General features: G+C 46.2%; 1 protein-coding gene across 2 annotated transcripts in view; it reads right to left on the bottom strand.

Annotated features, from left to right (window-relative positions):
- ccser2a (coiled-coil serine-rich protein 2a) overlaps nucleotides 1–16,918 on the bottom strand; it is a 55,870-nt gene that overhangs the window by 11,812 nt on the left and 27,140 nt on the right. For both annotated transcript variants that reach the window (XM_035606441.2, XM_035606444.2), the window contains exons 5-9: nucleotides 13,933–14,041; nucleotides 13,633–13,813; nucleotides 12,417–12,482; nucleotides 12,111–12,233; nucleotides 8,141–8,287 (exon numbers count right to left, since the gene is read on the bottom strand). In XM_035606441.2, the coding sequence (XP_035462334.2) occupies nucleotides 8,141–8,287; nucleotides 12,111–12,233; nucleotides 12,417–12,482; nucleotides 13,633–13,813; nucleotides 13,933–14,041 (626 nt within the window). The remainder of the gene's footprint in view (nucleotides 1–8,140; nucleotides 8,288–12,110; nucleotides 12,234–12,416; nucleotides 12,483–13,632; nucleotides 13,814–13,932; nucleotides 14,042–16,918) is intronic.

Here is a 16,918-nt window from a genome sequence, read left to right as displayed (position 1 = left end):
GAGAACTGGTGGAGAACTGGTGGAGAACTGGTGGAGAACTGGTGGATAACTGGTGGAGAACTGGTGGAGAACTGGTAGAGAACTGGTAGAGAACTGGTAGAGAACTGGTGGAGAACAGCTGGAGAACAGCTGGAGAACAGCTGGAGAACTGGTAGAGAACTGGTGGATAACTGGTGGAGAACTAGTGGAGAACTAGTGGAGAACTGGTAGAGAACTGGTGGAGAACTGGTGGATAACTGGTGGATAACTGGTGGAGAACTGGTAGAGAACTGGTGGAGAACTGGTGAGAACTGGTAGAGAACTGGTGGAGAACTGGTGGATAACTGGTGGATAACTGGTGGAGAACTGGTAGAGAACTGGTGTAGAACTGGTGGAGAACTGGTAGAGAACTGGTAGAGAACAGCTGGAGAACAGCTGGAGAACAGCTGGAGAACTGGTGGAGAACAGCTGGAGAACAGCTGGAGAACTGGTAGAGAACTGGTCGAGAACTGGTGGAGAACAGCTGGAGAACAGCTGGAGAACTGGTAGAGAACTGGTGGAGAACAGCTGGAGAACAGCTGGAGAACTGGTAGAGAACTGGTGGAGAACAGCTGGAGAACAGCTGGAGAACAGCTGGAGAACTGGTAGAGAACTGGTGGAGAACAGCTGGAGAACAGCTGGAGAACAGCTGGAGAACTGGTAGAGAACTGGTGGAGAACAGCTGGAGAACAGGTTCGGGAGGAGTGAGATGGGATCCCACCTGATAGTCGATGCTCCGACACTGTGTTGCTTGTTGTGATGCACAATGGACACGTCCGTTGTTCGTGTTTCTCCTGGTAGAGAACTGGTGGAGAACTGGTTGATAACTGGTGGATAACTGGTGGAGAACTGGTAGAGAACTGGTGGAGAACTGGTGAGAACTGGTAGAGAACTGGTGGATAACTGGTGGATAACTGGTGGAGAACTGGTAGAGAACTGGTGGAGAACTGGTGGAGAACTGGTAGAGAACTGGTAGAGAACTGGTAGAGAACTGGTGGAGAACAGCTGGAGAACAGCTGGAGAACAGCTGGAGAACTGGTAGAGAACTGGTGGATAACTGGTGGAGAACTAGTGGAGAACTAGTGGAGAACTGGTAGAGAACTGGTGGAGAACTGGTGGATAACTGGTGGATAACTGGTGGAGAACTGGTAGAGAACTGGTGGAGAACTGGTGAGAACTGGTAGAGAACTGGTGGATAACTGGTGGATAACTGGTGGAGAACTGGTAGAGAACTGGTGTAGAACTGGTGGAGAACTGGTAGAGAACTGGTAGAGAACTGGTGGAGAACAGCTGGAGAACAGCTGGAGAACAGCTGGAGAACTGGTAGAGAACTTGTCGAGAACTGGTGGAGAACAGCTGGAGAACAGCTGGAGAACTGGTAGAGAACTGGTGGAGAACAGCTGGAGAACAGCTGGAGAACTGGTAGAGAACTGGTGGAGAACAGCTGGAGAACAGCTGGAGAACTGGTAGAGAACTGGTGGAGAACAGCTGGAGAACAGCTGGAGAACTGGTAGAGAACTGGTGGAGAACAGCTGGAGAACAGCTGGAGAACAGCTGGAGAACTGGTAGAGAACTGGTGGAGAACAGCTGGAGAACAGCTGGAGAACTGGTTCGGGAGGAGTGAGATGGGATCCCACCTGATAGTCGATGCTCCAACACTGTGTTGCTTGTTGTGATGCACAATGGACACGTCCGTTGTTCGTGTTTCTCCTCAGAAAACCAACGGACTGTCAATGACGCTGTGACTGATAACACTAGTGCTATGAAACATGACTGTTCTGTTTTTTGTTTGCATTTGTGGTTGAAACTTGAATGATAATTTTCATTTCTGGACCAATATCTATCTGCGCATTTTTAATGGCACAGAACATATATCATATATATATACTATATACATATATATATATACACACAACTTTTCCACCCATCACTTTGAATCAGGCCGTGAGAGGAAGAGGCAGGGCTGTGACACCACATTCACCAGATTCTCTGAGCTCCTTTGGTACATTGGTCGTGGGTCACACAACGACACGAGATAGATTTGAACTTACAGTTTGATTAATGACAGAATGTGACATATCCATAGGCGTTCATCCAGCTGGACTCTGGTTTGTGTGGCCCGTCGTCGACCCGCTCTCTGCTGTCTGTAAAGTCTGCTCCTGACGTCTGGCTAAGCAATTTAAAGATCCCTGGCCTGGTTGCAGGAGTCCGAGTTGAGGGGCAGCAGGGCCCTCGCGCTAAGCAGACAGATACCTAATAACACGCCACTACTTTCCTACGCCGCGGAGACGGCTGCCTCTCAAACTCAACAGAGACACAGAAGAAAGAGGCACTGAATGTGTCAGAGGGCAGAAGAAACACAGAACGGCTGGTCCAGCCCCGACTGTTTCAGAGGCCTCCTAGTGAGACTGCTGGAGGGGAGAGGAGTGATCCGCTCTCGCCCGTGTCCTTCCTTGAACATCAGCGCGGTCTCGGGAGAAGCCTCCCGCCGAGGCTTCGTTCGCAGCGAGGAAAAACACTTCGGCAACGAGAACATGAGGGCGTGTTGGAAGGCTCTCAAATGATCCCGGCAGAGTTTGGCAGCTTTATTAAACCTCCACAGCTGCTTCCCTGTCAGGTTTTTTTTTTTAGTTTTCCATCCTTGTAAAAAAACCTCGCCAATGAAGGGCCGACAAGGGCGGGGAGACGGAAATTTGGGAAATATTAAAAGTTGTTTTTTTTCGTATTCTACGAATGTAATCAGACCTTCGTCTTTTCGTTCTCAACCACCTCACAGACCCTGAGGCTGTTGGCGATGCTTCCTGCTCGTTTTGTTTTTTTTTATGAAAAAAGACTGTTCACAAGTGGAAAGCAAAGCAACAGTTCTCTGCCTGATTACTGCACTCACAAGTGTTGAGCCTGTACAGTGGGGACAGCCCCCCCCCCACACACAGTGCCCCCTCCCATGGTTAAGATCAAGAGGCATTGTCGGTATAGTCCATAAAGTCGGTCGTACTCTCGGGGACTACAGTAGTTAGCAGGGACAAGTGACAGTCCTAATTTGAGGAATTCTTTGAGAATAAACTAAAATATATCTGGTCAACCTCCTGACAAGCAGAATCCAGTTGAATCTGTAATCACACTTTGGAAACTAGATTTCACCAGCGTCAAGTATTTCAAGATCCCAGTGTCGTCGAAACAACAGTGTGTTGGTCTGTGTCAAGGACAGACAGTGATTTTAAAGAGAGAGAGAGAGAGAGAATGATACAGTGACACAGTGTCGGTGTTCGTCTGGTTTATAAATGTGGATTGTAATCACCTCTGACTCCTCCTACCTTTCTGAGGGTAACAACTCCAGACAGTTACAGTTCAGAAGAGTATGAAAGAAATTTAGCCCAATAACAAAAAATGAACAAAACAAAGCACTTATGTTTCTCATAATTCTCCTCAACAGAATTCAAGTCCCATGTCGACAGTGGTCTGTTGACTCGAGGCCCTCCTCACGGTGAAATGCACTGTCAGGATTCGTTCGGCGCTCTCGTCTGCGCCGAGTCCCAAAAGCAGATGGTGAAGCTTGGCGAAGCGGGGCAACACTTTAAAAGTCATGTAAACGCTGTTCTCTGTGATCCCACAACCTCTTCGACAGTATTTTTAGGAGGAGGCGCGATGCCGTCCCCCTGATCCACTACACAGAGCTGCTCTTGGCTGCCCGCAGCTAAAGACCTCAGGTCTGGCCACGACGTCTTCCTTCGCTGAATGTGTGGGTACGCATTGATATGAGTGTGTGTGTGTGTGTGTGTGTGAGAGGGAGATGGAGATGGTGTGTCTGTGATGCAAGAGGGCAGACACGAGGGGGTGTGGGCGGAGGGGAGAGTGAGGATCTGAGAGGGGGAAACCCAGAGCTTAGCACTGATCACTGACACAGTTCAATCCTCCCTCCCTCCCTCCCTCCCTCGCTCCCTGTGACAGAAAAATTGATCTAATTACAACTTAGGTAAGAAGGAGAGAAGGCAAAGTCAAAGAAAGAATGAAAGAGATAAAAAGAATAATAATAATAACACAGGGAAACAAAGGTAGGCTGGCGACCTGTCCAGGGTGAACCCCGCCCCCCCCGCTCCCTAAGTGGATCAAGCGGTAGACGATGGATGGAAACAAAGGTATGGCCGAGGCAAGTAAAAAGAAAGGGAGCAAATAAAGTGAGAGAGCAGGAGCGATAAAAAAGACATAAAGGGAGGTGTGAGGAGAGAGGAAGAGATTAAAAAGAGGATGTTTAAAAGGCATAGAGGGAGTGGGAGGGGAGCTGTAATTGCCCTCTCTGTCTGCCACTGATGAAACACAGCCCATTGTGTTGCCGTTGTTTGGCTGCCGCTGCTCTTCTGCGTGTTTGTTTATCTGGGTTATTAACAAGGTCGACTCCTCAGCCCTCAGTCTGCTGAACTCACTGATCAGTCTCACGCTGCGGGCCCCGCCGCACACACACCGCACACACACGTCGCACACACACACACACACACACACACGTCGCACACACACACAGACACGTCGCACACACACACAGACACGTCGCACACACACACAGACACGTCGCACACACACACACACACGTCGCACACACACACAGACACATGTCGCACACACACACACAGATACATGTTGCACAAACACACACACACACACATAAAAACATATGCAGTTAATCAGTCTAACTCTCTATCTCTCACACACACACACACACACACACACACACCGCACCGTGTTCCACTGTGCTATATCTGAAATGACTCAAATCAAGCCGCTCGCGTTTAATTCGTTTGCAAAATGAAGAGGTGGAAAAACGATTAGAGTCAAATAAAGCACTGTAGCGTGGCTACAGCTTGACTGACAGCTGTTCCTTCCAATCGGTGCATGGTTGCAGGTGTAGGTGGGCGGGCAGTGGACGAGCACTCAGTCAGACCCACCCCCAATTATATTTCCAGTTTCAAAAAAAGCCAAACAGTGACGTCACGGTGGGGGGCCACCAGTGGGAAAGACGTTTTTCTCCTCGATTAGAACACATACAATATACATTTAATATAAAATATAAATATATGGTTAGTAAATGATATTCCATATGTGATTATATGGTATGACAGATGTTGTGTTTGTGATGTAGAATGCTGGGACCACCTCATCTATCACAGCCGCTCCAGTCGGAGAGTGAACACAGACACAGGGAACAGCTCTCGTCTCTGTACATGAAATAGGCAAATGTGCAGCAGCACAGATTCATCTTTGGCAAAACATTCCAACATGTGCATGTATGATGACCGACTGGGCGATACCCAACTTTTTCATTTGGATACCATGCCGATACTGTGAGCCTGTCGTCCAACTCAAACAGGACCTATGTTGCTTTGGAAACAGAGAGTTACGACGTGTGTAACTCTCTGTTTCTCTCGCGGGAGTTATGTACACGGCCACTAGAGGTCAGCGGTGGACCTGGTTAGTCCGTCAACTTTGTGTATTTAAATCGATATGCTTATATTCTCTAAAGTAGCCGTCAACTTTGTGTATTTAAATCGATATGCTTATATTCTCTAAAGTAGCCGTCAACTTTGTGTATTTAAATCGATATGCTTATATTCTGTAAAGTAGCCGTCAACTTTGTGTATTTAAATCGATATGCTTATATTCTGTAAAGTAGGCGTGCTGATTCTCTGCCATGTCACCCTAACCCATCAACGGAGGTGACAGAGGCGCTATTTTAGGAAACGGTCAATATGGTGGTTTTTTCCACAGATGACATAGTTCGTCGTATGAGTTGGAGAACTTGTTGATACTGTGCTACCCTTACATGGGCATTCAAACATCACATGACACATTCTGTCCATGCCAAACAAAATAAAAATGTGTGCGCTAATAAATTTAAAATACAGAAAGTTTTACCGAAATTTCCAGATTAAATTAAATCATTTTTACGACATAAATATGAATAAAATAAATTACCAGCATCATCTTAATGATTTGCCGTTTTTCACTACAATAAGCTTACTAGGGTCCTGAGACACTGAAAATAACGGCTGACCAAAAAGGTGCCTGACTAAGACTGACGACATGTAACAGGGGGGTTGATGACAGCAGGGAATTTACAACAGGCGGCATCTGCCCATTGCACCACCCAGCACCTTATTTAAACCATATATAATCATTTATAGAATATACCTTATTGACTACACTAATTCTATATGCATTTTCTATTGTATGTGCTCTAATCGAGGGCCAACGAGCTATTCTGTCTATTTAGAAAAGTGTCTTTTCCACTTTGAAATTACACACAAATTCACCGAAAGTCCAGATGTCCCAGTTTTCCACCAGCACAATCTTTTTGGAGCTGAAGTGTGGAGAGTCTCTAAACTCCACATGCCCGTGTGAGCTGACCCCTGCGTATCCGGCGAACCGTGCACACGCATTTAACAATCTGTAAAGAAATACAAAGAATGTCACAAATGTTCGTCGGCATTAGTGCCCACGGGAAGTTGAAGTTGAAAATCTGCATGTAATATTTATCTAATGTGTGCATTTGTGAAACAGTCTTACGTGTGCACAAATCTTCGTATTCGTGTGTGGATTTGTGAGAGCCCAAAGTGACGCACAGATCATTGGACACATTTGTAAAGCTTATCTTTCGCTTGCGATCTTGTGACACACTTAGGTTAAAATCTTGTGCATATTGCTGCGACAGGTGTGCCCAATATGTATCTGCACCTTGTGCAAGGGTAAGACAAAGAATACTGCGGCCAGTGGGTAAGACCAAACAAAAAAAAGCACATTCAAAGATTGTGTGGAAAAAAAACTATACGACAAGTATTGTGTGAGGGAACACTGTGAACTTCTCAAGGCGCTACACCTGTCAGCGTGCGAGAAGGAGCTTTGATACCACCTACAAGTCAGAAAGACACGGAGAGAAACCCCCTCCTCCCTCGGTCATGTGTGTACTCTGTCCTCTCTCGGTCGTGTTACCCAACGCAAAACTCTCCGCTAACCTTTCCAGAGGAACAGCACGCTCTGAAAAAGTTAAATGTCACTAACATAATGTGTTCCCCCCCCACAGTGAAGTGATGACATTGTAACGAAGATGAGAGGAAGGGGGAAAACAAAGAGAGAACACAGAGAAAAAGCACCAACTCCAGACCTGCTGTGTGCTGTGGTTTGATGTGCTGGTCCTACACCAGATACTCCAGGTCACAGATAGATGTTCCAACCAGCCGGCCCTGCTTTGATGGTTTCCATAGCAACTGTTAAGCCACATGCTCCCCCCCCCCCGTGGAAGGCAGGCCCACATTATTGAGCGTGCTTGTCTGGTCCTTTATTTCCTCCAACTCTGTACTACCGTACATTAAACTCTACTTTTGACTGGCTGGGCCTCATTTCTATTATTTACTTTTTAAAATACATAGGGTATGATAACCCAGTTTACTGCTTATGTCTGCCTCTTTGTGTGTGTGTGTGTGTGTTTGTGTGTGTGTGTCGCCCTTTAAAGCTAAGAGCAGGTCAATTAGGTGAGTGTTCACTAGGCACCTTGCCTGTGGCACTCCTGCTATTGAATCAATACTTGGCTGCCACACGGCACGCACATCGTGGCACGATACTGAACCCACCGAACAGCCATCTATCAATCTTTCAACTTTCTCTCCGGCTGCTTTCTTCCTCCCATGAATCTCCCTCTCTCTTCCTCTTGTGCATCTTCTCCCGCTGTCCATCACTCAGACATGGAGCCATGGAGCCTCACAACAACGGCCCGTGCGGTGTGCGAGCAGGGTTTAAAGAGGGCGAGACAGGGTGACAAGCCCTCTAACAACCCCAATAAACTGTGCGGTACAGAGAGGCCAGGGTGCAGGCGTCTAACGGCTCAGAGGGAGGAAGAGGTAGAATGGGAGGCGGACTGACTGAATTACAGCAGGTGGAGTGACTCAGTCACCAGTTCATCCTGATGTCAATGATGTGAAGCATGCATATGTTACAACCTCTTGATATTTGCTGAAATAATGAGAAACACTTCGATTTTTCCGATTTCAAAAGTCCTGCTCTGCAAAACAAAGGTTGAAAGAGTGCACGCCTCCTGGGGCGGGTTGCTGTTGTCGGTGCTACCAATATGCAGACTCACAGCTTGGCTGGCTGGTCTCCAGTATGTCTGGGTGGCCTTGTCATAGCGATGCTGCGTCCGTTTGTCCATCGGTCTGTCGCCCTGTCGTAGTGAAGAGGGCGCCCTCTGGTGGTGGCACTGACACCTGACCTGACGTCCCGGAGCAGCCTGCAGGGGGCGAGAGTGAATCAACCAATGACAGAAATCACAATGACATTTTGAACCCAGGCCACTTATTTTCCCTACTTTGGCCATAAAGATGGTCAAAAGCGTGTCACTCTGTAGCACAGTCAGATACAACCACACAAGACGGGATAAAAAGGCAAAACCTCAACTTTTTTTTTTCAACTTTTAAACTGTAAATGACTTGAAAGAAGAATGAAGTTCTTAGCTTTTGTTAACAGCATGAAATAATGAAAAAGAAAATCTTGTTTTTGAAGTAGCATTTGTGAAAGGTTTTAGTTGGGTTTAATATCTTGCATGTCACCTGTTGCCTGAGTGTACAAAAGAATCGTCACAGGTGATGGGAAAAAAGGAGCATCATCTTCTGCATTTGACTGATTTTGAAATTCATAAATTTAACTTGTGGCCCCTGAAAATATAATTCATTCAAAGTCACTGCCATTTACTGTCACACTCAACATCACCTCGCTTTTCCATCAGTTAGAATGTTTCCACTGACTACCTGATGTAAATACTTTATTTAAAACTCAAACACAATGCAACATCACAGTGAAGTAGAATATCAGGGCAACTAATAATATGCATTCAATCATTTCAAGCGTCTTTGTGGGAATTTGACACTGAGTATCGCACCATCTGTCTCTTATGCAGCTCAACTTTTCACTGCTGCAAGGATTTCCACAGGATCAAACAGGAACTGCTCGTGTTTACCAGACTTGGTGAAATGCAGCTCAAACAAGAGAAGTGCATAATCATGAGCACTGTAACTCAGCAGCGGCGGAAGCCGCATGCAGTACTTCATTCTGTCAAGTAGGACTGAGAAATCATCTTTCTATCTTTGGTAGCTCCACTTCTCTCTCTCCCCCATTATTTCATTTTCTCTCCTCTCAGCCCCCTGAACACACACACACACACACACACACACACACACACGCACACACACACACAAACACAAATACACGCACACACACGCACACACACACACACACACACACGCACACACGCACACACACACACACACGCACACACACGCACAAACACACGCACACGCACACACATTCACGCATGCACACACACACACACACACACACGCACACACACACACACACACACGCACACACACACACGCACACACACACACACACACACACACACACACACACACACAGTGTATACGGCAGTAGACTTTCTCCCTGCCAAACACAGTTCTTCTATTGTTTCCTCATGATTCCATTATGTTCGATTCAGTTAGTTCCTCCTTTCTGTCTCTCAGCAGTTTCTCTGCATCACTTAGTATTTCCTTGTTGACCCGTTGACTCTTTACCAACAGTCCAAACCATCTTTTAACCACCGTCGAGTACAAACAGCAGGTTCAGTAGCCAAGGCCTTTTTAGACTTCAAGATATCCTATGACCCCCGATGACAATCCTACCAGACCTGAACCTGTTGTCATTGTTAACTGAGCAGATTTCCACCAAAACTGGTGGACGGATGAGACATGGGCCCAGAAAGAACCCATTAAACTCTGGAATTTAAAAAATGTATAATGCAGGGCTCTTGAAAAAACCCCAATCAGGCATATTAAGGGTTTGATTGATTGAGGGGAATGTTGGGCCTTGGGAGACGGATGGGCTCTACTGAGTGCCTCTCTAGTTCTGATCATTTTTCTCACCCCATGTGTCTGGTTCTTTTGGCCTCATCGTTGTTCAAACCTGCACTGCAGAGACAACTGAGGCCATCACAACACAAAGAGAAAGCCATTTCCAGCATCATCATGCCCGCAGAGTATATTTCATCCCAGAGTCAGTGTCTCCGTTTCCCTCTTCTCTTCTCTCTTCTTCCTCCGACATCTTCACTTCTCCAGGCCCTACACTCATTAATGTCAGACAGAGTTCTGCAAATATGCCCCGGCTTTTTCATTCTCTCTTTCGCTTGTTGAGGGTGAGGGCGCTACAATACACTGGACTGATAACCTGCTGCGGGCGGGTGCTAAATCTAATTGGACGGATCATAGGCAGCGGGAAGGCTGGTGGACATATTGACATTTGGGTTTTTTTCTCGATACGGCAGGGATTTGAATAATGTCAGCCGGGCATGCGCTTGTTTGGCTAACAAGGGAGCCTGGTCAAGACACTAATGAATGTGAGAGTGAAGATGAAGCCAGCTCAGAGAGAACAGAGAGGAGGCTATTGGGAGGAAGTCATCACGATGAGAATACACACGCCAGATTACACTTTTCATCAGTCCCTCTCCTTCTCCGTACAAAGCACAGGATGATTACGTAACCTGAAACATGGAGGTTATGTTTTCACCCCTGTCCGTTTGTTTGTTGTCAGCCAGATCACGCAAAAAAAATACTGAATGGATTTCCACAAAAGCTAGTGGAAGGATGGGACCTGGACCAAGAGAGAACCCATTACATTTTGGCGCAGATCCAGATAAATGGGCAGATACGGAAATGTCATAATTATTTCATAATTTCTGACATTTTCACTAATTACCCAAGGATATTGCATGGACTTTGATGGAAAAAAATCTAGAATACTGAGGGGAGCGATATCTATGAGTTTGAGTTGATTGATTGAGGGGCCTGTTGGGCCATGGCAGGTGTATGTGCACTACTGAGTACCATTCTAGTACCTCCATCATTTTTCTCTCTTTCTCTTAGTGAGATCTGATAAACCTGGAATTGGTGTAAACAAAAGATAGTGGGAGGCAGTATTTGTGCCCAGACATGCTCAACTATCGCAGATCTGTAAAAAGAATTGGTGCTGCGTTGGTGAACTACCAGAGGAGATCGGGCCTTTTGCTTGCAGCACCTGAAAGCCACATGAAATCAATCAGCCAACATGAGCACTGGAGCGGTTTGAGAATGCTTACAGAATGCACCCGGACCCAAACACTCAACTGGAGATGAGCCGCTGTCGATATTCTTTATGTTGCACAGAGATACTTCCTGTGGAAAAGGTTCGCTGGAGTTATACTGCATTTCCAATCTGTGCAGCATGTCATGGGAGGATGTCTTATATATAGACCCGAGCTCATTGATGACAACACAACAAGAGCAAATGTGCAATAAAATGCTACAATGTGAACCTTTACTTCAACAAAAAACAGATGTCAACTCACACATACACACACACACACACACACACACACATACAAAGATAAAAAGAAAAACACACTTAAAGGTGACATATTATGCTCATATACAGGTTCATACTTTTAATCTGTGTTACCACTTGAAAAGGTTTACATGCTCTCAAGTTCAGAAAAGACATCAGTGTTCTCATACTGCCCATTCCTGCAGCTCCTTTTTTCACCCTCTGTGTAAAACGCCTGGATTTATTTAGCCCCGCCTCCCGATAAACACCAGTCTGCTCTGATTGGCCAGCCATCCCAGTCTGTTGTGATTGGTCAACCGCTTTCAAAATGTGTAGGAAATCTCCCGCCCCTTCACCAGAGAAGTGGAGGTTCTCAGATTGCTGACGGCTTTACCCACAAAAGAGTCCAACTGTGACATCACAGTGGGAGAGAAATCTGAAACAGATTTTCAGAGCTTCAGGCTGTAGGGTTTAGCCAGCTCACACAAAAAAAGAGAGTGTGGTCTTTTTTTACAGTTTGTGGGCCGGCAGGCTCCACAGATACACACATGTATGTGCACGAACACTGAAAAAGAGATTTTTGCATAATATGTCACCTTTAATGCAGGTGAACAATGCATTACCGGAGCCAAAGTGTTTCCCACATATATACAATCCCCTTTCAGGACATGTCACATGTATTAGCCCAGTTCACACCTACTCACCATTTGTTCCCGCTGATGTTGTTGTTGCAGCTGTTGACACTGTAACGTGAGCTGAGCGATGGTCTCGTCTCGACTCCTCAGCTCCTCTCTGAGCACCTGCACCTCCCTAATCAGCTCGTCCAACTGAACACACACACACACACACACACACACACACACACACAGTTGACTGTAGCAGATGAACACAGTTGGAAACTGCAGAAAAATAATAAATATATGTATACACACACACACACACACACACACACACACATACACAGTATATCCAATCAATCACCACTGTAAAGCTTAGGTAGAGAAACTTACCTGTGATGCAGTGGTATTGTCTTCAATCCCCTCAGGAGCATCTGCTGGAGAGTCTGTATCCTCCAGCTGGACACAAACAACAACAACAACACGCACACACACACACACACACACACGCACACACACACACACACACACGGGCACGCACAAGAACGGGCACAGACCAATACACAGTAAGTACACAGTGAGCTGGATCAATGATAATTGCCTTAGGCATGCCTCAACTGCAATATTTCACAACAGTGAAATAAATTCATATACTTTACCAACCGTGAACTGTCAGCCAGCAAAGTGAAGATTCTTGAGGCAGAGTTGCTGCGTAAGTTTTTGATCAGTCAATACATTTGTAATGTAATACAAAATGTCCTGACTTTAAAGGGCTACTTTGAAGTCAGAGATTTCATCTTGTGTATGTTCAGCGCAAAAAAAAAATAAAGTGTATCCTCGCTTTTGGTTTTTCCTAATAATAAAATTCATTGAATTGTAATTGTAATTGTAAATTGTTTTGGGGGAAATGATGTAGTTGTTGTTGATTAACAGCGACCTTAAACTCATGTCGGTAAATCAAGTTAATTTTACAGCCGCAGTCTTGAGTTCTGGATCATAAATAATAAAAAAAAAGACAATTAAGAGTTGCTAATGTGACAACTGAAACATTTCCCTTCTTGAGGCTTTGCAGCCGAAGTGTTGCTGTTGCAGTAATTGCAGTGAGAACAATGAACACATTTGAAGGAGACTCATCACTTCTGCTACACAGGGTAGATTGAGTCAAGGCATTAAAGATCATTTCTTTTTCCTGGCGTGTGCAGTGTGAAGAGCTTGCGTCTTTGCATCTGTGCGATTTGCCCAGATGGGGCCGTGTGCGTTTTGTCTGTTCATCTTTTATACAAGTTCAACTCTTTTATAACCCTCATCTTCCCCTGTCACCCTCGCCCCACCATTCAAACCTCCCTATCTCTTAACCTATAAACATCCGTCTTAATATCTTTCTTTGTGCACTCCACCTACAGTATCTTTGTACAGTGTAGCGAAACTGAATGATGGAATTATTGAGCAAACCCATATATGACAATGATGTGACCATAGTACTCCAGCTTTGTCATAAAATACTCATTGTGGCTTTTCAAACTAACCCTCTGGAAACACAATGCAAAGCTGCGACACACAAAAATGAAAATAGTTTGCGTGTGTCTTTTTTTGCAAATGCGGGCCGGACCTGTAACAATGTCCTGAGCCTGAGCAGCTGGTTCTTGAGAGAGCTGCAATCGTCAGTCATGTGCTCGAGTTTGAGTCCGTCCAGCGTTGCCGTGCAGCCGTGCTGCCTGGCTTCAGAGGGGGGCGGCCGTGAAGAGATCCTCGGCGACTTGAGTCCCTCATAATGCTGGAAGACGTGAGCCCTGAGAAAAAGGACAAACAGTCAGAGAGAGAAGACCTCACAGGGAGTCAGACAGATGTTTCGTGTCTTTCCCATATTTCTGTCCGGCGACACTTTTTTAGTCCTTCGACCCGGACCAACCTGCCGTCACTGAGGAAGTGATCTGGTCCACTCCAGTGGTAGTGTTTCCGCCGCTGCCCCTGCCGCCCGGCCCTCCCTGAGCGCTCAGCCTGTGACATCCTGTCAACGTCTACACGGGAAAGAATTGGAGCAGAAAGAGCCAGAGCAAAGAAACTGAGACACGTTTGAAACAGACTTTTAAGTGAGAGATGAAAAAAACCATACACATTGTGTATAACTGACCTGAGATGTGTGAATCTAGTTTTTGTGATACCTTTAGATGCAGCAGAGCATCTAACGTAGCTTTGTTGTGAAACTGCTCCATGTTCATGGTTGGAGATGAGCAGCATTGTCCAGATATTAGAATTTGCTTGTGTGTTTCTGTTTCTTTCACAACAAAATGCATTGACTATGGGCCAATTTATCAAAATGAATACTGATGTGTATATTCAAAATAGTCTATTCGAGAATACCTGCATATAAATCGTGATCTCATCCATCTCATTCGCTATTTTTCCGAACCATCTCCGCCATCGAATGCAAACAAACTCGCACACACACACACAGTGACGGGCATTTCATTTTCCAGGAAGCAAAAGGTCACAGCATTTGGCAACACTCAATAGCATACAGCTATGAAATGAACCATGACAGCAACAAAATTGACAACCAACAGAGTGAGACCCCCAGGAAATCATAAGGACCCATGACTTGACTTCCAATACGCCGACAGTCTTTGGAGGGAGAAAATGAAAGAAGGAAAAAGCGAGATAAAGAAATGTTATTGGACTGAGAGACTCAATTCGAGGAATTCGGCGGTGATGGTTGAAATTCCTTACCCTGAGTGTCACCACAAAGCACAGGAGGAGACGGCCTGTTTCATACTGAACTGTTACATCCCAGAAAACTCCCGTTCAGCTGAGGGAGAAAAAAACTAAAGTCCTCCGAAAAGCATATTCCAACTGGAAAAGAAAAGTCCTCAACGACGGAGCAACTTGGACAGGGCGTGAAGAGAGATAACTCCTCGTCAAGTCTGTCGGTGAGCAGTTAAAGGGCCAGGGAGAAAAAAACGGCAAACCGGCTCCCACGCCGCCTGGTCCTGTGTTTGTTGACGGCCTTGTTTTTCTGGGAACTCCCTAGGAACCGGAGCCAGGGAGAGAAGACTGTGGTGCTGGTGGTGGAGTTGGGAGGAAAACTGCTGAGGTGACTGGTTTATGTCCAAGGCCCGGGAGTCACCGGCTGAGAGAGGCAGGGGAGCTCTCGGCTGTCAAGGGACGGGACAGCTGGATGACAAGGTCACGTGAGGCGCCTTCGCTCCCTCCTTTTTGTTTTTTACTCTTCCTCTCCCCTTCACTTCTTCCTGTTTCGTGGAAGAGTCAGGAAACACCCCTCCATAGCCCCCGTCCCAGGGCCTGCCCTGTGGGCTGGGTCTAACCGGACTCGTCAGCCTCTCTCTTTCACGCTGCGTCTGGTGGCACTGGCTCCAGCCATGACACACACACACACACACACACACAGAGCTATAAATATGGTCACGTCCCAAGAAGGAGGACGCCTCAATTCACATTCCACTGGTGTGAACATTCCCAGGCTTCCCTCTCACTCTCTGTGTCCTTCTCTCAACAACGTCTGTTTACAAACTTGAAAAATGACATTGGGGTTATGAAGTTTATGAGTTAGACCACGCTAAAATGAATGCAGTCTAGGGCGTTAGTTTATATCAGTGAGGGTATGGACTAAATATTAGAAACACCTCTCAGTGTAAGAGAATACGGTTCATCTCCAAACCACTCGGACGCAGTGTGAACAAACGCTAAACATCACGGTCTTTATAAAGATCGAATGAATCACGGGGCTGCTGCAGTATGCTGCATTACTTTTAACCACGTGTACCTGATAAACTGTCAACCGTGTGTATTCTGTATGTGCATGTGTGTGTGCTTGTGGCCATCTGTACGGTGTGTGCACATGCATCCCGTGCCCTCAGTAGCACAGTGTGGTGCTGTAGGAGGCCTCGTCTGTTTGCACATCCCAGGCCTGTCATTCCATATTACACTAGTGCAACAAACACATTATCCATGACTGACAAGTGAAAAGTCCCGTCCCAGGATTCATTATATTCCACGACGTGTGAGGTCGACATTCCTCAACCCTCCTCCACCTCCCATCTGTGCCTCACGCTGACTGATGAATGAATGATAACGTCATCAACACCGTTGTCATGTGACCTGATTACCTTTAACATCCGCAAAGACGCTCTGTCACTCAATTGAAAGGGGGCCGGTACGTGATTAGATTTACACAGTGAGAATGGGTGACGTAGACGACGACTTCAACAGATACCGTGGGATGTCAGAACGGTGTGAACATAATTGGGGTATTAAGACTATTAAAGTAATCACGCTGACACCATACGGCTGTTGTCGGGGCACTAACATGTAAACTCTGCTCCCACTAAGCCTGTATACTGTATGTATATACCGACGATGTACTGTACCATATGGCAGTGTGTGTGCATCTGCTCGTACAAACAGAGCCAGACAGCTGGCTACGTACACCGTCCAGGTCAGCTGTCATTCAGAAAACAATTTAGTGGCAGTAGTTGAGTTTTCATTTAATAATTCTGCAGCAACCAAATTCTAGTAACTGCACAACAAGGTGTCCATTAAAAGATGTAAATGGATATAGCAGAGGATGGTGATCGACTTCAGGAGGAAGAGAACGGCTTCACAGCCCCTTTTCATTCTGGGGGAGGAGGTGGAGACGGTGGAGGACTACAAGGACCTGGGAGTCAACTGGAAAACCAACAGCCTGACTGTGTACAAGAGGGGGATGAGCAGACTCTACTTCCTGAGGAAGCTGAGATCCTTCAACGTGTGCAGCAGGATGTCGGAGATGTTCCATCAGTCTGTTGTTGCCAGTGTACTGTTGTTCACTGTGGTCTGCTGGGGGAGCAGCATCGGAGCCAGCGACACCAACAGACTGAACAAACTGATCAAGACAGCTG

The sequence above is a fragment of the Scophthalmus maximus genome, chromosome 10 (assembly GCF_022379125.1).
Source record: "Scophthalmus maximus strain ysfricsl-2021 chromosome 10, ASM2237912v1, whole genome shotgun sequence".
NCBI lineage: Eukaryota > Metazoa > Chordata > Actinopteri > Pleuronectiformes > Scophthalmidae > Scophthalmus > Scophthalmus maximus.
Note: the sequence above shows the minus strand (reverse complement) of the source record. Positions and strands in the feature narration are given on the sequence as shown.